The sequence below is a fragment of the Petaurus breviceps genome, unplaced genomic scaffold (assembly GCF_028583685.1).
Source record: "Petaurus breviceps papuanus isolate PSGF00001 unplaced genomic scaffold, PetGlider_PUasm1.0 90760, whole genome shotgun sequence".
Taxonomy (NCBI): Eukaryota; Metazoa; Chordata; class Mammalia; order Diprotodontia; family Petauridae; genus Petaurus; species Petaurus breviceps.
Window position 1 is genome coordinate 2,517,452 of NW_027187338.1, and position 21,300 is coordinate 2,538,751.

General features: G+C 40.5%; 1 protein-coding gene across 4 annotated transcripts in view; it reads right to left on the bottom strand.

Annotated features, from left to right (window-relative positions):
• KIAA0319L (KIAA0319 like) overlaps positions 1-21,300 on the bottom strand; it is a 90,068-nt gene that overhangs the window by 19,217 nt on the left and 49,551 nt on the right. For all 4 annotated transcript variants that reach the window (XM_069067913.1, XM_069067911.1, XM_069067912.1 and 1 more), the window contains 7 exons: positions 20,142-20,229; positions 17,577-17,669; positions 16,480-16,612; positions 11,164-11,392; positions 9,690-9,813; positions 3,288-3,420; positions 967-1,115 (listed from right to left, as the gene is read on the bottom strand). In XM_069067913.1, coding sequence (XP_068924014.1) covers positions 967-1,115; positions 3,288-3,420; positions 9,690-9,813; positions 11,164-11,392; positions 16,480-16,612; positions 17,577-17,669; positions 20,142-20,229 — 949 coding nt within the window. The remainder of the gene's footprint in view (positions 1-966; positions 1,116-3,287; positions 3,421-9,689; positions 9,814-11,163; positions 11,393-16,479; positions 16,613-17,576; positions 17,670-20,141; positions 20,230-21,300) is intronic.

Below are 21,300 nucleotides of genomic sequence, written 5' to 3' on the forward strand. Positions count from 1 at the left end.
GAAGTAGGAAGGAAAATATGAGGAAGAGGGGATGAAGAGGGAAAGGATAGGAGGGAAAAAAGAAAAAAGGAGAGGGACAAAGAAAAAGGAAGGAGGGGATGAGAGAAAAAGGAGGGAGGGGAGAGTGAAAAAGTAGGGAGTGAAAGGAGAAAAAGGAGGGAAAGAAAGGAGAAAAGGAGAGAGGGAAAAAAAGGAGAAAAAGAATTAAGGGGGTAAATGAAGAGAGAAAGGAGAAGAAAAAGATGGAGGGGAAAGGGAGAAAGCTGTCCCACTGACAGCTTTAGCTTTTCTGAGTGTTCAAGTAGACCACGTCTGACTATCATTACATACAAGTTTGATGTCTTTTCCTTATTAGGAGATTAGATATGTATGAAAAAACTGTAAATACTGTGTTCTCCTCTTGACATGACTCTTGCCTGCCACTAAAAGGAGCCCCACCAGCTGTAGGAGCCTGTTTGAAGCAGCCACCATAAAGTCTGACAGCAGATGTCACTGCAGTCAGGAGAGTCAGATCACCCCCTTATTTCTGAGGCACCAAAGCAAAGTCAAACTGCACTGCAGTGACCCTCTCCCCCAGCACTCTCTTCCCAACTCCACACATGTGCTCAGAAGAAGGAAAGGTCTTTACTTTTCTCTTCCTCTCCCTACTGGCCATCCCCCCACCCCCATGTTTCTTTCTTTCTCATCTCTTTCTCCTTTCCCCATGTCTGCTTGTGTCTGTCTCATTTCTCTCTCTCTCTCCATTCTCTATCTTGGTCCTCTCTTTCCCTCCCTCTCCCTTCACCTCTCTCTCACACACATACATAGGTCAATTTAGATAACAAGTAAAGATTCATCTGCTTCACTGTAAAATGCAAATGAAGTCCAGTTCAATAAATAAGATAGATTTCTCCCCAAATGAATGTAATGCAAACACAAAATGGGTCAGTCACACTTCCCTCAGTCCTACCCAAGACAAGAAGATACCTTCTTTGACAATGACACTGACGGAGCTCTGGCTCTGCAGGTTCCTTTCATCTTTGACAGTCAGGGTGAATATATAGGTCCCCACTTGGAGGCCAGTCACAGTTGCTATGGAATTGTTGGCATTTTCGAGTCGAACACCATCAGGACCCCTAGTGAAAGGAACAAAAGCAAAGGATTGGTTTCTACCTGTCTGCTGATGCTCAGGAAAATGGTTTAGAAGGCCTTTCAGTTTCACAACTATTACAGCAAGGGTTGTCGCCTACATATTTGTTTCTCAGTTAAAAAGGGAACTTATTGTTTTCAAACCCTCAGAAGAAACATCTTAAAATATTCCATTTCAATAAAAATTAGATTTTGTTTCCAAATATGAGCTATCTGCTGATCAGAAAATCCCAAGCACCAGACTTCAAATACTTCTATACTTCATCTTAATATTCAAGAACTTAAAAAAAAAATTAAAGCTATGATTTTTCCAACGCATAAAAGTCTCTAAGAGGTCTAAGGCAGTATCTGGTAGTGTGAGGATAGCTAGCTGGTGCAGTGAACAGAGCACTGGCCCTGGAGTCAGGAGAACCTGAGTTCAAATCCGGCCTCAGACACTTAACACTTACTAGTTGTGTGACCTTGGGAAAGTCACGTAACCCCAATTGCCCTACCTTCCCCCCACCAAAAGACAGTGTGAAGTAAGGATGTATGTTTCTGAAAAGCATTTCTGGTCCAGTATGTTTGCTGGCACAGCTCCTGCCAGCAAAGATGAAAAGTTTATTTTTTAACCTTATGCCAAAATCACTCCTATTAGAAATATAAGAAAAGGCCCAGGGCCAAGATGGCACATGAGTTCCCAGCAATCAAATTCAGCTGCCATTTTCTGCAATTTGGTAAGCATAAACTCTCTCCTGCCCGGGGCACAAGGTCACATCCCATGATGGGTTCCTTATTCAGTTCCTGGTTTTTTTTGTTGTTTCTTGTTCTTTCCCATAAAGAAGCTATTTCACTTCTCTGGTGCCCCAGAAACCTGCCCATGGTTAGGGAGGAAGGTATACACCATAGGAAGTGGGAGAGGTGCACTATGATATTTCAGCACAGAGCTTCCTGGTGCCATTATGGCTGGTGGTTATCTTATGGTATTGATGAGCTCATCACTAAAGAATTAAGGTATAAGGAGATAAAGATGACTAGAGCATCACCTACCCTTAATACAATTCCTTTGAAATTTTCTGTTATATTTTTAAAGGGGGTAATTCTGATTCTCCTCTGTGATACTATCACCTCCTTGGAGAATAGTAATAGAGGCCAAAAACAATGATTTCTAAAATATTGTCTTCAACAAAGTTAAAATACAATGAATGAAGGAACAACAGGTCAAACAAAGAGGTAGAACACAAAGGGAAGAATAGGGGAGGAAAGGACAAGAGAATGGAAGGAAGAGGAAAGAAGAGGAGGGAAAGGAGAGAAGGGAAGAAAAGGGAGAAGAGAAAGGAAGGAAGGAGAGAGGGGAGGAGGAGAGAGGGGAGAGAGAGAGGGAGGAAGAGGAGGGGAGAAGAAGGAAAGATTGAATGATGAAGGAAGGGAAGAAATTTTCACCTAACTTCTAAAATCCAAATTTGAACCCAGAAAGGGAAGAAACTTCTGAATTTAAAATTTAAGCTATAACCTTGCCTCCCACCCCTGGAAAACAAACAAAACCGTGTGTGCTGCTGCTATTGAAAGATTAACAATAGTTAAAATGTATAGCTGTCTCTTTCCTAGACACACATACACACACGCACATAATCTGAGTTCTGTTTGTTGTGGTTTAATAGTTAAAAGGAATGATGAAGGCCAAGAATGTTTCTGATTAAACAATTCCAGTTTAATTAGCCTTTTTTTGATCAGTGCCCTTTGCCTCTGGCTAACATAAGTGCTAAATGGTGTCTTCAAGACAACAATAACTAAGAATAAGGCTTTCATTTTGCACATGTTGCATCAATTCTCCTTAATAGCAGGTGTCAAACTGCTGCCCTCCCCCCTCAGCCTCACCCGGCTGACTCTGGGAAACAGGACTTTTCAGCTCCATTACTCCTTTCCAATTGCCTCTCAATTGTAATTTAGCTCTCCTCTACAGCAGATGGGGCTGTATCTGCAATGATGCCAGGACTAGTCAGTACCACCTAGGGAGCAGAGGCTGGCAAGAGGTGGTTTTTTTTCCCCTGCATAAGTCAGAACACCAACTTCTTAAAACTGGAGTCTAGGATTACATCATCTTTCAAAGTCACTCATCAGCAAGTGAAACTGAAGAGACCCAAAGTTCTCTGCTAAAGGATGTTGGGGTCAATACCCACTGTGTTTTTTCCCAGAGGTATGAGATGATTTTCTGGTCGTCCAGGCTTTTGCTACCGTCCAGAGTTGTGCTGTCAACAGGAAGGGTCAGTTCTTTATCTGGGCCAGCATCTGCCTGGGGTGGTTTGTTGTTTTCTGGAAGAGAGGCTACAAGGTCAACAGCAGGCCAGCTCAGAGAGATGTAGGAGATGTAAATGGGACTTATGTTTCTGTTGACTCTGATCTGAAAGCCCAGGACCCTCCCCTTCCATTTCCTGTGATTCTCTAATTTAATAGTGTTTAGCAAGTGTTTAGTACCATTAAGTGTTGTGGAGATAGAGAAAAAAATAGTTCCTACCCTCAAGGATCTTACGATCTAGATCAGGACGCAGGAGATGGAGAAAAAAATAGTTCCTACCCTCAAGGATCTTACGATCTAGATCAGGACGCAGGACATACGATAACAATGAATAGGACAGTATATAAGGAAGTGACTAACTGGTATGGAGCTATAGGAATTCAGAAAGGGAGGTTGTTGACAGCTCCAGAAGGTCTTTATGGAATAAGGAGGATTCACATTAGACCTTGAAGGACGGTTAGGATTTGGTCTTGAAGGACATTTCAGGTTGGAGTCCACTTCATATGAATGAAGGTAAAGAGGAAGAAATGTACTTGACTATTCATGGGACAATGAGGAGACCAACCTGCAAAAAGGATGTAAAATGAGGAGAAATGGAAAATCAGATGATAGATGGTGTGGTAGGAGTGATATCTTAACTGCTCCCTGTATGCAAGTTAGTGCAGTTTTTCCTTAAAAGGTATGGAAACCCTCTTCAGGACTTGGTAGGCTCAGAAGACTAAAGGCTGAGGGGGTGGCTCTCAGATGTTCAGCTAATGGTTTGCTCATCAACTCAATGCCTATTCTTGCTGAATATCTTTTCTGTTATGGCTAAGTAAATTTCCTTTTGTTAACTATTGAATGTCTCGTTTTATTCCAGTACTGAATCTAAACTACCAAGGGACTGGCCCAACTCAGGTCCAGTCCAGAACAGATGGGGTTAGGTCAGATACTGGAATGCCTTAAAAACCTAAGCAGAAATTTATTTTTGAAATAAGGAGGTATTGAAATGTTTTTGAGCTGAGAAGTGACAAAGCATGGGAGTTAGACCTGGGCTCTAGTCTCAATAAACCCACTAAACATGCTGCATAACCCTGAGCAAATTATTTAATCTCTTTGGGGCCTCATTTTTCTCATTTGTAAAATGAGGGAGCTATAGTAGAGCATCTCTAAATTGACTTTCAACATTAAGATCCTGGCCTGTAGTAAAAGACTATATTTTTTAAAAGATCAATCTAGTAATGTCATGCAGGACAGACTGAACCAGGAAAAGCTTGAAGAAAGAGAAGTCACCTAAGGGGCTACTGTAGTATTTTAGGAGTGAAGTAATGAAAGTCTAGGAGATAGGAAGCAGCTGTGGTATAGTAGAGACAAACAGGTTTCATAAAATCATAAATCTAGAGCTGGAGTGGTGTCTCAGTTATCTATATTGGTGTGTGAATTACTTAACAAAACTTTTGATATGGTTTCCTCTTGTAACACTAGGTTGACGCAGAACACTTCATTTTGACCACATAGATGAAATGGGTTTGGGATGATTTCTCTAACTTTATTTAACAGTGCTAGATATGGTCCCATACATATTTCACTGTTCTCTCATTGTATTTTTAATAATGGATATCTTTCAAAGAAAACATGCAAAATTAGTAGCTCTTAAGGAGTATACTTAAATGACTATTGGTGATATTATAATATTGGCTGTTTATCTGTGCAAGTCAAGTACCTCAAGGCTCATTCAAGCATATAACAAAACAGCATCAGTTGCATAAAAGTATAAAACAAAGTATAGTAGAAAATGAAAAAATGCCGAGAACTGAAAATATTGCTGCAAAAGTCATATTAATGCTCAGAAAACAAAGACTTCCGGAGGAAGCTGGTAACTTGAGGAGTTACTACTCATCCTTCTACAGTGTAATATAGGCTAAAAGACCATTATAAAGAGCTACTAACTATTTCTGTAAAGAGAAAATGCATGTCATGTGCAAAACAATAAAATAATTAGAATACTTAGGATTGGAAAAAAAGTAATTTTTACTGATGAAGGTCATTTTTTTAAAATTCAAGGATAAAACTGTTGTCAGAAGTCTTCACAAGTTTTAGATTGGCAAAGTTGACCAAAAAAGGAAAATAAAGATTATTGGAAGGGCTGTAGGGGAAAAAAAAAAGGCCCATTAAGGCACTGCTGGCATAGCTGTGAATTAGTACAGCTACTGTGGAAAGCAATTTGGAACTATGCCCCCAAAGTCATTAAATTGTGCATACATTTTGAACTAATAAACAAAGCATTTATTAAGTGCTTACTATGTACTAAAATTGTGCATACATTTTGAACTAATAAACGAAGCATTTATTAAATGCTTACTATGTACTATGGGCAGCTAGGTGGCAGAGAGGATACTGGAGTCAGGAAGACTTATCTTCCTGAATTCAAATACAGTCTCAGACACCAGCTGTGTGACCCTGGACAAGTTACTTAACCCTGTTTGCCTCAGTTTTCTCATCTGTAAAATGAGCTAGAGAAGAAAATGGCAAACCATTTCCGTATCTTTGCCAAGAAAACCCCAAAAGGAGTCATGAAGAAGAGTTGGGCACGACTGAAATGTACAAAGCACTATTATGCTTTGACTCAGCTGTATTTACTAGGCATATACCCCAAAGAGATCAAAGAAAGAAGAAAAGGAACTATATGTACAAAATTATTTATAGCAGCTCTTTTTGTAGAAGCAAAGAACTAGAACCAAGGGAGTGCCTATCTACTGGGTAATGGCTAAACCAGTTATGGTATATGAATGCAATGGAATATTATTGTGCTAGAAGAAATGACGAAATTTTGGAGAATCTTGGGAAGACCCATTATGAGCTGATGCAGAGTGAAGTGAGTACAATGAGAACAACTTATATAATCATAACAATATTGTAAAAATAAACAAAAACACTTTGAAAGACTTAGGAACTCTGAATTAATGACCAACCATGATTCCAGAGGAAGGAAGTAAATAAACATTTATTAAGCACCTACTATGTGTCAAGCACTGTGCTAAGTGCTTTACAAATATTATTTTACATTACCTTACAACAACCCTAGGATGTAGGTGCTATTATCATCCGCATTTTATAATTGAGGAAAATGAGAAAAATAGAGGTTAAATGACTTGCCTAAGATCACAGAGCTAGTAAGTGTCTAACGCTGAATTGAACTCAGATATTCCCAACTCCAGGCCCAACATCCATCTCACTGCACCATCCAGCCTCTAAGTCCTCACTAGAAGAATGATGAAGCAAGCTGCCCTCCTCTTTATAGAGAGATGCAGAATTAGAAAAACATACTTGGTTGGACATAACCAATGTGGAAATTTGTTTTCCTGGACGACTACAGACACACACACACACACTCTTTTTTTTTTTTTTTACAAAGGCTTTGTACTTCCTTTTTTTTTCCCCCAAGGGGTGGAATGGAAGGATGAAAGAGGAAAGGGCAGCTCTCTCCTCAAAAAATGCACCTCTAAAAAATGCAAAGAGGAGAACAGAAAGGTTAGCAAAGAACAGAAGATAAGAGGAAGTACAGAAAAGCAGGACAGCTTTGCAAACTATGGGCTTGCTGATCTTATTATATACTTAAAAAATAAAAGCAAGCTGTTTATAACAGAGATCTCCAATTATTTTTTGTTCTATGTAGTGGTATTTATAAATAGTTAAGAATATTTTAAAAGAAAGTTTTAATTTTAAATTTTAAAAGAAGTCAAAGTGAACCTGTAAGATCCTGGTCTCTTCATCAAAATGTAAGACATCCCCTCAAAAAGAGTATTTGGGGGGCTTTTTACTTGTAGTACTAAGTCAACATGTATTTATTAAGAAATTGCTAGGCACTGGGATAAGCACTGCTGATACAAAGAAAGGGGAAAAAAAGTCCTTATCCTGAAGAAGCTCACAATCTAGTGGAGACCACATGTAAATCATGTACAAACAAGAAAGAGAGAGGATAAACTGGAGCTATTCACAGAGCGAAGGCACTAGAAATAAGATGGAACTGGAAAGGTTTCCTGTAGAAGGTGGGATTTAAAAGAAGCCAAGGAGGCGAGTAGATGGAGATAAGGAGGCAGAACATTATGGGCATGGAGGACAGTCAGAAAAAACACTTGAAGCCAAGAGATGGAGTGGTTTTGTTTGTAAAATAGCTAGGAGGCCAATATCATTGGATCACTGAGTACATAGGAGGGAACAAGGTATCAGATAATTAGAAAGGCAGGAGGGAGCAGGTTTTGAAGGACTTTGAACACCAAACAGAGTATTCTATTTGATCTTGGAGGCCATTAGAAACCATTGGAGTTTACTGAATTGGGGGGTGGGGGAGAAGAGAAGAGGTGAGGGAGAACCTGGGCTTTAGGGTTATAATATGACAGCTGATGGAGAATGAACTAGAGCAGAGAGAGACTTGAGGCAGGGAGACAAATCAGCAGGCAAAAGTCTAGGCATAAGGTGATGAGGGCCTGCACCAAGGTAGTGGTAATATCAGAGGAGAAAGGTTGGCATGCACAAAGGATGTTGCAAAGGCAGAATCAACGAGGCTTATCAACAGAATGGATATGGGGTGAGGAGGGGATTGAGAATGAAGAGTCAAGGATGATACCTAGGTTATGAGATGTGTAACCAGGCAAACTGGTAGCATGTGACAGGTAGGTCAGGCCACCACAACCATCTCCCCTCACACCCTAGAGGAGACAGCCCAGGACCTTTACCCTAAGAGCTTTCAGCCCAGTGATCTCAGCCATCATCCTGGGAGGCTACTCCTGAGCAGATGCAGTCTGGCAACGGGGCTGCAGCCAAAGCTGCTGAAGACCCAGAAAGGGAAGCTCTTGTCACCAAAGTCCTTGGCACTGTCCAACATCAAGAACCAATATGGTTGTCAGTGGAAATGACACGAAAGAAGGGGCATGACCATCTACTTTGCCTCTGTACCCCAAGGACCACGGGACCTTTCCACCTGATTCGCAGCTGAAACCTTTCATAGGAGTTCTCTTCCCCATCAGAAAGTGAGCTCCTGCAGAAAAGGGATTATCTGACTTTGCTATCTGTATCCCCAGGGCTTAGCACACAGTAAAATCTTACTAAATGCTTTATTCATTCATTAATATCCAATATAATAAATGTGAAAAGAAAAATTAAAGAATGTGTTGAAATCTCGTGAACTTGGTGCCAAACTGTTTAAAATTGACTACAAAAAGAAGCTATGTTGCACATTAAAAAGTTTTTTGAAAGATGTAAGGTTTATTGTATAAGACAGTCAACAAATTTAATTTCTCTTACTTTTTCCAGTTACTTTGGATACCACTGTAGTCTAAATCCTTTGTTTTACAGATAAGAAACTGGAGCCCAGGGAGGTTAAACGATTTTCTCCGGGTCCCAGAGGTCACATGCATGAGAGGCAGGATTTGAACTCAGGTTCTTGCCTAAAAGGCCAGTGCTCTTCCCACTGTACCACACTGCCTTCCTCTGAGTCAGAAGACCTGGCTTTGTTAGTGATTAGTTGAATAATCTCAGAAAAAGTCTGTAAGATGTGATAACACTCATACCATGTGCCTCACAGGGTTGTTGGGAAGGTCAAACAACCAGTCACTTTTTAAAAATGCTGCTGTGTCTTTAAAGCCCTTTGTGGTGAGAGCCTTGTATAAACATCAGCTGCAATGACTAGGATGGTGGCAGTGACAAGGACAGAGTTGTAAATGCTGGAGATACCGGGAAGAACAAAACCAACAGGGCTTGGTGACAACTTGGACACGGAGGAGCAAGGAGAGAGATTTGTCAAGAGGACCCAAGGTTTCTATGGGCCTCCTCATACTCAGTCCTTATGTAACCCACATCTCTCTGAATGGTTCTGAGGGCGACTTTTTCCTATGATGAAGGAGCTAAGTCCAGAAATCTCCCTCCCCCAACCCATGAATGCATATGGCCTCTTCTTTGTTCTTAAAAGGGACACGACTGATTCTACTATCGGTGCCAACTTTTTTTTAAAAGTGGGAATAGGCTGTACAGAACTGCTCTCTCTTCTTATATTTCCTTCTGTAGCCAACAAATAGCTAGCACATCTTAGGGAGAGGACTAGCCAGGGGACAGAGTTTTTCTCAGCAAAGTTAGTGTCTCTAGATAAGATGCAAACATACAAAGGTTATTCAATAGAAGCACCCTGGGACTAACTGACTTGGTTGTTCTTCCTAATAAATAGGGTCAATTCTAAATGATCCTGAGCTCCTCTCCTTATTCCAAAGGCAACAGGTAAGAGGAAGAGTATAGATATGAAAACATCACTTACCTGGCTGGACAATAACAATGACCTCTGTGGTGGCTTGGTGTCCTGCTGTATCAGTCACAGTAAGCTGATAGGTGTAGTCTCCTTCTTGCATTGCAGAAAGTTGCAGAGCTGGGGTTCTCACACCCTTTGTAGAAATATAAACACATGGAAAAGCAGAATCTCCAACTATGACAACATAAGACAACAATTCCTACTCTGAGGAAATCACTTATCCAATTTCCTAGACTTTATCTATTATCAAGACTGTGCCTACTAATTAAATTATAGTGAAGTCTAACATTTGGGGATCATCTGGTCCCAAACTTCCTGTCCATAATCAGAGTTCCTAACTTCTTCAATACCAACATAGCTTTGAATAAAGCCTCAGTTTTCCTGAGGCAGAGGGAAGAGCTCAGCTACACTAAGGGATTTGAGGAAATGTGCAAAGAGGGTAAATATTCAAATCAAAAAAACCACCACAAATATTAAGATAAATATAAAAATAGGCTCTTTAAAAAGCCCCCTTTCATGGAGGGCAGAGTCATCATGCTCCCAACAAAGCTTTAGAACAAAACACCAGCAACACTTCCCAGTTCTGTGTGTGCACTTTGTCATCACTTCATGGATTTGTTCGGGCTTGGCAACACAGAAAAGTAGTGCTAAATAACCAGAGCCAGCGAGTGAGCTTCATGTCCCTTTGTTCTCTTCGCCATCCTGCCTCCAGCCCTCACAAACCCCCACAGAATCTCAGAGTTGGAAGGGATCTGATGGGTTCCTTAGTTTGGCTTTCTGCTTCCTATATGTGTCTTCTACACCAAGCATGATGGGAACTTCTAGTGACAAGGTCACTGCTATTTCACTAAGAAGTTTGCTCCCTTGTTGGATATCTCTATGTTGGAATGTTTTTCTCATGCTGAGTCAAAATATGCCTCCTTGTAAATTTTACCTACTCCCTTTCTCTAGTTCTAATATCTGGAAATAGAGAATAAGTCTGCTCTGCCCCTTCTAGGTGGATACTCTTTAAGAAGCCACCATTTACTTAGAAGAGAGAGCAGACTTATCCTCAATGTGCTAGGTCCCTTGCTTAACACTATGGAAACAAAGATGAAAATAACTCAGGTTCTGTCTTCAAGGAGCTTATAGTCAGGGCAGGGTGGGGGAGGAGATAGGACATGACATATTTACATAAGTAAAATATATAAGATGTGAAAAGAGCATAGAACACCCAAGTGATCAAGGAAAATTTGATGAGTTAGGAGATACTTTCAATCTGGTGAGGATTCCTCACTTACTTTTTACTTCCAAACCTAACTACCTTCTGATTACAAATTTATGTTCACATGCAATTATAGGATACCACAAGCTCTCTGGGGGTTGTTAAAAAAAAGGTGGCAGGAATGTTTCTGTACACAAATATGACTTTTAAATGAATACTAGCAAATATAATCGAACAGTTCTTGGAAATGCTCCTAAGGTAGGTTGAGGCCACTCCTACCTGCATGTCCACAACTTTCCCTTTGCTGCTTGGGCTGAGAGACCACTCATAGCTGGCAATGCCATGGTCATCGGTGCTCTGATTCCCATACAGGGTGATGGAGTTTTGAGGAAGGGTAATCACTTGGTTGGGGCCTGCATTGGCCACAGGAGGGTAATCCACTGCCTTGTTCACAGTCAGGCTGGCGGTGGCTGAACTGCTGGCACCAAATGAATCCACCACTGTCAGACTGCCAACCAGGAGGAAGGAGAAAAGGGCACAGGAATCAGAAGTGGGCTTTGGGTGAGAGGGGAACCACTATAGGATTTAAAATTCAAGGCATAGGAAGTTCATGACAGTATCAGAAAAGACTCTTGTGGCCTTAGCCAATTAGGGGAACAAAGAGATAAAGCTCAGGCATACAAGGCCCATTCTTATCCCTATATTCTTTTCAGAAAAACCAGAAGAAAGAAAGCTTCAAGGAAAGGACATGACACAGCAGGGCTCCATACTGTTTCCTTAATACCATATATACATTTTATAAAAGGTCTCAGACAAAAATAGGAGCCAGAAGGCAAGAGACGAGTGCCTTGCCCAGTACTCTGAACACAGTAAGTGTTTAATAAAGGCTTGCTGATGAACTGGAACAGAAGAGGAGAGGCCCACTCAGTAGAAGCAGGTGGTTGGCACAAAAGAGCATTCCCTCACACAGCAACTCAACAATGCCTAGTCTACTTGTTTTAAATAAAATTCAGAGGAATGAAGTTTTTAATAAAATTCTATTGACTTTTGTTTTTTGCATCATGGTCATTTTAAGATAAACAATGCTCCTGCACTTCAGAACTTCTGAATTTAACCTTCTCTTATATAAGAATGTATGGAATGGTTTTACACACACACACACACACACACACACACACACACACACACACACACACGTATCTGATAGTAGCCAGCTCTAGGGTAGGGAGGAGGGACAGAAGAAAAAAAAAGTTACATGATAGCTTTATTATATATTTTATATATAACATAACCTTCTCTTACATAAGAAAAACAATTAAGCAAAAGACATTTGATAAAAGGAGAATGGTTTGCAGGATGACCACAATAATATAAAGGAAAAGTCTCTCTGAAAGACTTTAGGAAGGTGACCATGCAGTGGTAGAGTGTAGCTTCAGAAGCCCAGAGAGGAAGAGGTTGTGGCTTATATGAGCAAGACAAGAAGCACACCTGAAGGCCCAGCTAATGTGCTCACTGGCTTTGCCTGACTCTGCTACAAGGAGCCTTTTTATGTGCTTAGTTACCAGGAAGAGACAGAAAAGCAAGACAGAGAAAAAGACAGACAGAAAGACATCAGTTAAACCAGAGGTTCTTAACCTTTTTGCATCGTGGATACCTGTGACAGTTTGGTGGCACCTATGGATCAAATCTTAAAACATTTTTAAATGCATAAAATGAAATACATAGAATTACAAAGGAAAAGAATCATATTGCAATATAGTTATGAAATATATAAAATATAAGAAAACAATCATATTGCAATAGTTATAAAAAGGTTCATGAATCCCAGTTAAGAAATCCTGAATTTAAACAAAAAGGAAATGAAGGGGGCGGCTAGGTGGCACAGTGCGTAAAGCGCCGGCCCTGGAGTCAGGAGGACCCAAGTTCGGTTCCGGCCTCAGACACTTAACACCCACACAAAAAAACTAGCCAGGTTAGGCAAGTTACTTAACCCCAACTGCCCTCCAAAAAGGCAAAAAAAAAAGGAAATGAAGAAGGGGAGATAAATGGAGCAATTTTGTTACTACATTGTTAAATTAATACATACTTAAAAAAATAAAAACCAAATTGTACATAACAGAATTTCATAGTTACATATATAATCTTTTTCACTGTTATTTTTAAAAAATTATAAACTGCAAATGTATTGTGTACAACTTGCTATTCCTTTAAAATATATAATAAAGCTATCATGTAACTTTTTTTTTCTTCTGTCCCTCCTCCCTACCTAGAGCTGGCTACTATCAGATACAAACGTGTGTGTGTGTGTGTGTGTGTGTGTGTGTGTGTAACCATTCCATACATACTTCTATTTATCAATTCCTTCTCTGGAGGCAAATAGTATTTTCCTTCATATGTCCTTTGTAGTTAATTCGGATATTTACAATAGTCAAAGTGACTTGTTCACTCAAAGTTGTTCTTAAAACAATACTGTTGTTACTATATACTATACAATGTTCTCTTGGTTCTGTTCATTTTGCTCTTCATTATTTTGTACAAGTCTATCCATGTTTTTCTAGGATTGTTGAGTTCGTCATTTCTTATAGCACAACAATCATATACTACAATCTATTCAGCTATTCCCCAATTGATGGGCATCCCCACAATTTCCAGTTCTTTGTTAGCACAAAGAGAGCTGCTATACATATGCAAACATATAGATTCTTTTCCTTTTTTCCTTGAGCATCTTGGAAAACATACCTACTAATGGAATTGCTGAGTCAAAGGGTATACACAGTTTTATAACTCTTCAGGCATAATTCCAGATTGCTCTCCAAAATGGTTGGACCAGCTCACAATTCCACTAACAGTGAATTAGTGTCCTGATTTTTCCATATCCCCTCCAACATTTGTTGCTTTCCCCTTCAAACATTTTAGCCAACCTGGCAGGTGTAAAATGATATCTCAAGGTTGCTTTAATTTGCGTTTCTCTAATCAACAATGATTTAGAGCACTTTTTCATATGACTAAACTGTTTTGATTTCTTCATCGGAAAACTGCTTGTTTATATCCTTTGACCATTTATCAACTGGGGAATGACTCTTATTCTTATAGATTTGACATTGTTATTTGTATATTGGAATATGTGGTGATTATTCAGTTCATAATTAAAAACAAAAAACAACTAACAGATATCAAGCCAGATAAATGTAGGAGATGAGGAATAAGGTCTCTTATGCTATATTTTTCAGCTGAATAGTTCGTTAAAAAAAGTTAGGTAAACAGAGCTTTTCTTGAGGAGCTTAAAGCTTAGCAAGGGCAGACTACACGCATGTGTGTATGTGTGCACACATGTGCAGGCTTACATAGCCATAAATTACATGGTCTCCCCATATATTTCCACATATACACATAACGCTCTCTACATACACACACACTTAGTCTCCCCATACACACATACGTACATATCACAATATACAATCACACACATGTGTATACACACATATGTGGTCTCTACATATACATTTATATACATGCATGTACATATACGTACATAAAACAAATACAAGATAATTTTAAGGGGAAGGCACCAGCAGTGGGGGACAACAGGAAAGGCTCTATGCAAAAGGTAGTGCTCAAGGTAGACCTTAATTTTTATTTTTTGCAAGGCAATTGGGGTTAAGGGATTTGCCAACAGTCACACAGCTAATAAGTGTCAAGTATCTGAAGCCAAACTTGAACTCAGGTCCTCCTGACTCCAGAGCTGGTGCTCAATCCACTGTGCCACCTAGCTGTTCCTGGTCCTTGGTTTTAGGGGTCATAAGAAGCAGAGAGAAAAGGAATTGCATTCCAGGCACGGCAGGGAGGACAGCCAGTGTAAAGGCTTGAAGAGAGGAGATGAGATATTGTGTATGGGCCACAGGAAGAAGGCCAGTTTGGCTGGACTGCAGTGTTAAATGAAGAGGTTTATTAAGGGTAGAAAGGGAGGTCAGGGCCAGGTTGTGAACAGCTTTAAATGCTAAATAAAAGAGCTTATCCGATTCCAGGGGCAATGGACTGCCATTAGGATTTACTGAGTAGGGGTATGACACAATTAGACCTACACTTGAAGATGAGCTGGAATGGAGAAGAAACTTGGTGCAGGGAGCCCAAGGAGGAGGCTGCTGCAATAGTCTAAGAAGTGAGGAGGGCCTAAATGAGAGTGGCAGCTGTGTGAGCAGAGAGAAGGGGACAGGTGAGAAGTGAGATGGACGCTGATAAGCCAAGACTTAACAAGTGACTGGTTATATGGAGCAGATGATGGTTATGGGGAGGATGACACCAAAGGTATGAACAGCTACAAGGAGGCTAATACCCTTGTCAGAGAGAGGGAATTTCATCATCTTATGCCACAAGGGGGACACTTGACCAAAAAGCCTGGTTCCCTTCATGGTACAGATGGAAGAATGGATGTACTGCCAAGACATACAAATAGATCTAGTCTCACAGAAAGCTGAGGACCGATCTAGCATGCCCCCTTTCACCTACAGTCATAAGAGACAATGTTTCTGAAAGGGACATTTTTTTCCAAACTGTAGGAATGGCAAATATACGCATGCAAATCAACTAATACTGTGCCCCCTCTTAGAAGAAAAATCCAGAGCAGCCATGGCCAACTTTCTCATTCCGTGTTGTTTTCACAGATCTTCCCCCAGATCCCACTAGTCTGTTGCACTAGAGAAAAACCAAGTTACAGATGGCAAAATAGCAGCTAACCACCCTCTCTGCCATTATAACCAAACAGCTTCTGGCTTGCCTACAGAGTTACTATGACCAAAAAGCAGCTGATTACAGAGTTTAGGAATGATGCTACTCTTACGCAAATTAAGGTGGAGGAAGGGAAGAGGTGAATGAATCACAGAATTTTAGAGCTAAAAGGAATCCTAGAGAATATTTAATTTAATCCCATTCTGTAGCTAGGGAAACTGATACACAGAAAGGACACCTGTCCCTCATCTCAAATTAATTAGTGTGTTTCTGTATGTAAAGAACCAAATTTGGTCTCAATGACAATTAAGGAAAAAATAAACATAGCCAATATGAACTGTAAAAACCCAATAGTCTTAAATGGGAGGTGAAAAGTCTCTTAAGCTACCACCTTAAATACTAGCTGACTTTCCTGGTGAATGAGATGACTGACCATGTTTCACTTCTCCAAAGTCACAAGAGAGAAGGGGAGAGAAAAGGGTAAAGAAATATGCTGTTAATGAAGTCCTTAGCTGGGAGTAACAATGAAGTCCCTGAATGAAGCAGGAAAAAAGAAGGCCACTATTGGCTATACTCTGTTCCTTTCCCTGATAGGAATTCTGGCAAAATGGGATTGGAAGGGTGGAGGCAGGGGTGAGAAGATAGAGAAAGTCTTATCAAGATTGGAGATAAATCTACTGGTAGACACTAATCTAGTGGTTGGAGATCTTTGCCTTCAATAATCATCAAGTTGGTTTTGTAGCTTATCAGGGATCAGAGAAAACTGATGGAATCTAAGATGATATTTTCAACCAAAGTCTACAGTAGATTTCATCTCAATTTAAAGTCTATTGAGCTTTTCCTGAGGCATCTGACTGGATTGTGACTTACCTGAAGGTATAGTTTCCCGGAACCAGGTTGGTCAGTTTTAATATGGCTGTGTCTTCAGATACCTTTTCTTCTCTCAGAGGACCCTTCAGTTCTTCCCAGTGGTATCGAACAATTTTGTCATCATCTGTGCTTTCTGATCACAAAGAAACCTCACATGTACACATGGTGCTCTCTTTGTATATCATTCTTATATACAGGAGGAATTACAGGCTGTTTCTTGAAAGTATTTTTTCTCCTAGCAATGCGAGATTATTCAGACAGTCTAAGACTCTGCCCCTGCAGCACAGGTATAAGCAACCTATGGTCTAATGCTGCTTCTTCCAAAGGCAATGACTAGCAGCCTTCAACCACTTCCATCTCCATATGGCATGCTTTTTCCTCTCTCTTCCTCCCCCTCCTCCTATTTTCTTTCCTCCATCTTCCACCTTTGCCTCAGAGTTGCCTGGATGAAGCTGGTTGGTGGCATTAGAGACTAAAGAGACCCCTGTGACAAAAAAATCCACAAGTACTAGGAAAGGAAGGCTGAGAAGAATCTTCATAGAACTCAATCAAGCTTATATTATGAATAGCCTTAAAATCTATAACACTGACTAATGGTGAAGGGTCAAGAGTTCTCTGTGCTTCATCCTTCAATAGAATCTACTTCCAAGAGCAAGAAAACACTGTGTCACCCCAGGAGAAGATAAACAGCAAGCTCAGTGAGTGGTATGGAAAGCTGTCCAGATAAGGTTTCTTTACCATTGTCCATTATTCATTCTGCTACTGTGGGGAAAATTCCTGCGATATTAATACGTTCTCAATTTAAGAGGTAGGAACACAAACTAGGTAAAATTTTAAAATAATGAAACTCCAACTAAAAGAATTTTAAGTAATTGTGCAGCCTTTCCACCTAAGTATATACAAACTTCTTTAAATCCACTTCAGCTCTGTGGCTGGGGGGCTTTAAACACCTTGTGCTGCACAGGAGCAACAGAGAGAGATTCACAATGACCAAAGTGATGCCCTGGGGCTGCATGCCATGCCCCCACAGGGCATTCACTCTGGAAGAGCAGGGGGAATTGCTGATTGCAGAATCATACACTAGGGAAAGTACTTACGGCTGCCATCAATGACTGTGGAAGTGGTTGGCAGAGAGATCTCCTGGAATTGTGGAGACACAACAGCAACAGGGGGCTGATTCACATGTGGCTCTGCAAGAAAAATGACCCAATAACATAAGGAGAACATATGGGCTTTGTGGTAAGGTAATATAGAACCCACTGGGCTCCAACGACAAGCGTCTCTAAGCTTGTCACTGGGGAGGTGGGAAGAGCATAAGGCTCCTGTAGGCCATTTCCAGGTAATCAAAGGTTAATTTTTACTCTCCAGGAAAGTCAGGAGCCTGTAAACACCAACTTGTAAAAAACCTGCTCACATCCAAATCGAACTTAGCTACCCTTCGGGCTTGAGGCCAAGGCCTCCCACTGTGCTGCTTTGGGTTATATAGAGTGTGAATGATATTTCAGCAGCAGAAGACAGACCCACCTAAGAGTGGCCCTACAGTGGGTCTCCTATAACAATGCTCTTTAGATTACATGAGGAAGGCCATGAATCATTTCCCAACAATCACTTAGTGGCTTCACATATAGCTTATGAGGTGTTATGATCTTCTCTCTACAGATAGAATTATTAGCCTTTATAGTAATCACCCTAAAAAGGCTGTAAAGTCCAGGAATGCTCTCTTTTCTTTTGTAAATGATCAATCAGGCTCTATTTTTGGTCAAGCAAAAGACAGACTGTCCAGTACCTAGACTGAACAGCTTAAAACTTCTGAATTGAGGTCTGGAAAGGTACAAAGCTCAAGAAGAGAAAACTGACAATCCCTAGCTCAAAGTCTCAATGGGTCATGGAAGTGACCAAGGCTCTCAGAGACCCTATCAGCAGAGTACAAGTTCTGAAAAGCCCTACAAAGCTGGAAAGTCTTTGGTTATAGACCACAGCACTATGTTTGATGTTTGAGGACCAACTTAACTAAGCGAATAGAGGCTCAATACCAAGACAAAAATAAAAATAGTCCTCTGGTCTCTATAGCTCTATTCTGCTTCCTCAGTGATGACACCTTCATCAATATTTCTCTTCTGAACAAGTAGGTCAGCAATGACATGGGCCCAGAATTCAAGAGTAGTAAGAGATTTGACTGGATCATATCTGAGAACTTCTCTGGTGCTTTTTTTTTTTTTAAAGCAATCAGGTTTAAGTAACTTGCTCAAGGTCACACGGCCAGTTATTTCTGGGTGTGGTGCTAAGTATCTGAGCCTGGATTTGATCCCCAGGTCATCCCGACACTGGAGCCGGTGCTCTTACTTGCTGAGCCACCTGGCCGCCCCTAAGCAATTGGGGTTCAGTAACCTGCTCAAGGTTACACAGCCAGGTGTTTCTGGGTGGGTGCTAAGTGTCTGAGCCCAGATTCGATCCCCAGGTCATCCCGACACTGGAGCTGGTGCTCTTACTCGCTGTGCTACCTGTCCGCCCCTCTCTGTGGTGCTTTCAATGAACCCAGATTGCTGGCTCCCACAAAGGCCCATCTCTTTAGCACCAATAGAGCTTACCACTGAAATGAATAAGCAGAGAAATGCCTCAAATGTATTAGTTGGATAGTGTATGGAAAAGCTAAGTTTAAGAAGGTCACAAGATAAGGAATGAGCAGCTATACGATACCTACTCTGTGCCAGGCACAGGGCTAAGTGCTTCACAAATACTGCCTCATTTGAGCCTCACAACAACTCTGGGAGATAGGTGCTATTATTCCTATTTTACAGTTAAGGAAACTGAGGCAAACAACAACTAAGTGACTTGCCCTGGGTCACACAGCTAGTGAGTGTCTGAGGTTCAATTTGAACTTAGGTTTCCTGATTCCAAGCCCAGTGTAACATGGAAACGACTGCAATCTTCACTGGTGAAAAGAATATCAAAGCCAAGAGGCCTGTGATTACAAAGCTCAAGAAAGGAGAATTGATCTCCAGAATAAAATAAAATACCCACAAACAGGCTCTAACATATTTAGCTTTGTCAATAAATGAATGGAAAGGGCTATAAGAACTTCAAGATCTGGATGTAAAGGTGGCACTGAAACAAAGATTCTGGCTCCTTTGGTATCTTCCTCCCTCTGCTCTGCCCCCATTTTTCTAGAAATGCCAAGCAAGAGTCAAGAACATAAAGAATTTTCCTATGATCCACTAACAAGCCAGCTGTGGGAAGAATCTGTTTGAAAGGAGGAAAAGTTGGCTCCTACAGTGAAAGAGGAACAGTGGTGGATGCATGAGGAACTCTCTGTACAGTCCTGCATCTCTGGGAGGAAAATAAATGATCATCCCCCAAGTGCCAGATGATAGGTTTTGTTTTCTTAAGACTCTGGCTCTTGGCTCTCTCAGGCCATTTTCCTGAAGCATATGGTGCTTTCTCAGAACAGCATGCTTAGAGAAGTCCTCCCAAACAGTTCTTCAGTAAAATTGCTAGGCTAGGTTCTTTCTACACAATGGTCATATTACCATATTTCTTTCACTAAAGCCAAAGCAGAGACTTTTCCAGAAACATAAAATCACAACAAAATTTGTAAAACATTCCAAAGCCTAAATTTCCTTCCTCCTTAAAAATCTTACAACCCAAGAGTGGGATCTACATACCTGGATTTACTGTCACATTCACATATCCCTCCCCATAAGAATTCTGGCCATGTACAACCACTTTGAATTCATACAGTCCTGGAGTGAGCTGTAAAGAAAGAGGAGGGGTCTTAATAGGCAATCATGAGGCACAAACAACCTGATTTACAACAATTCCCAAACACATAGCCTTGAGTCCCAAACTTTAGCATATAATTTCTTATTTTGTATAAATTGTGTTTTTTCAAATGAACAAAAACCTATTTTCTTTCCCTTCAACCTCCACTTTGATCACTGAAAAATAAAAAGAGAAAAACAAAAATCCTTATAACAAATATGCACAGTTAATCAAAATACATGCCTTCATTGGCCAAGTCTAAACACTACTCTCAGCAAACCTTTGTGGCATTAGTCACAGAATGAGAAAATGTGAAGTGGGAAGAAGTGGGAAAGAGCAGGCCAAGCAATGGACTGGAAATTCAGTTCAGTAAACAATTATTAAGGGCACATATATAAGATACTATGCTAGGGAGCTGGAGATAGAGAGACAAAATAGGACTGACCCTGCCTTCGGTGAACTTATCTGTAGTAGGAGGGAGAAGACAGTGACAATAACTAGTACAAAGGAGATGGTCTTTGAGGTTATCTTTTTGAAAAAAAGAAAAAGATACTTGCATAAGAGATAAGAAAAGAAAGAAATCACTTATTTATAGCTGAAGAAGAAAGAAAAAGGACAGAAAGAAGGACCTGAGCTAGGTCCTGAATCAAAGAAAGGAGTTCAAGAGATTGAAGCTTAAAGGGAGCCCATGAAAAGCAAAGGGAGGCTACAAAGGCTGAGGGGCAGGAAAGGGTAGAATTAGATCTCAGAACAGGAAACAGTGGTAAAGGAAGGGTGAGTTTGGAGCCAAACTATGAAGGTGTTATTTTGTTCTACAGTCAATGAGGAATCCACTGGAACACTTTGAGCAGGGAAGTGGAATGGAAGGGGGAGAGAATGAAGGCAGGGAAGCCAGTTAGGAAAATACTGCATTAGTTCAGGCAAGAGACAGCAATGGTCTAAACATTACACCAGAGGAAAAATGATAGGGATTAAATGAAATATTGAAGGGATATAATCAAAAAGATTGAAGGACTGATGGGATGAAGAAAGGGGAGGGAAGAGTCAAAAATGACTTTGAAA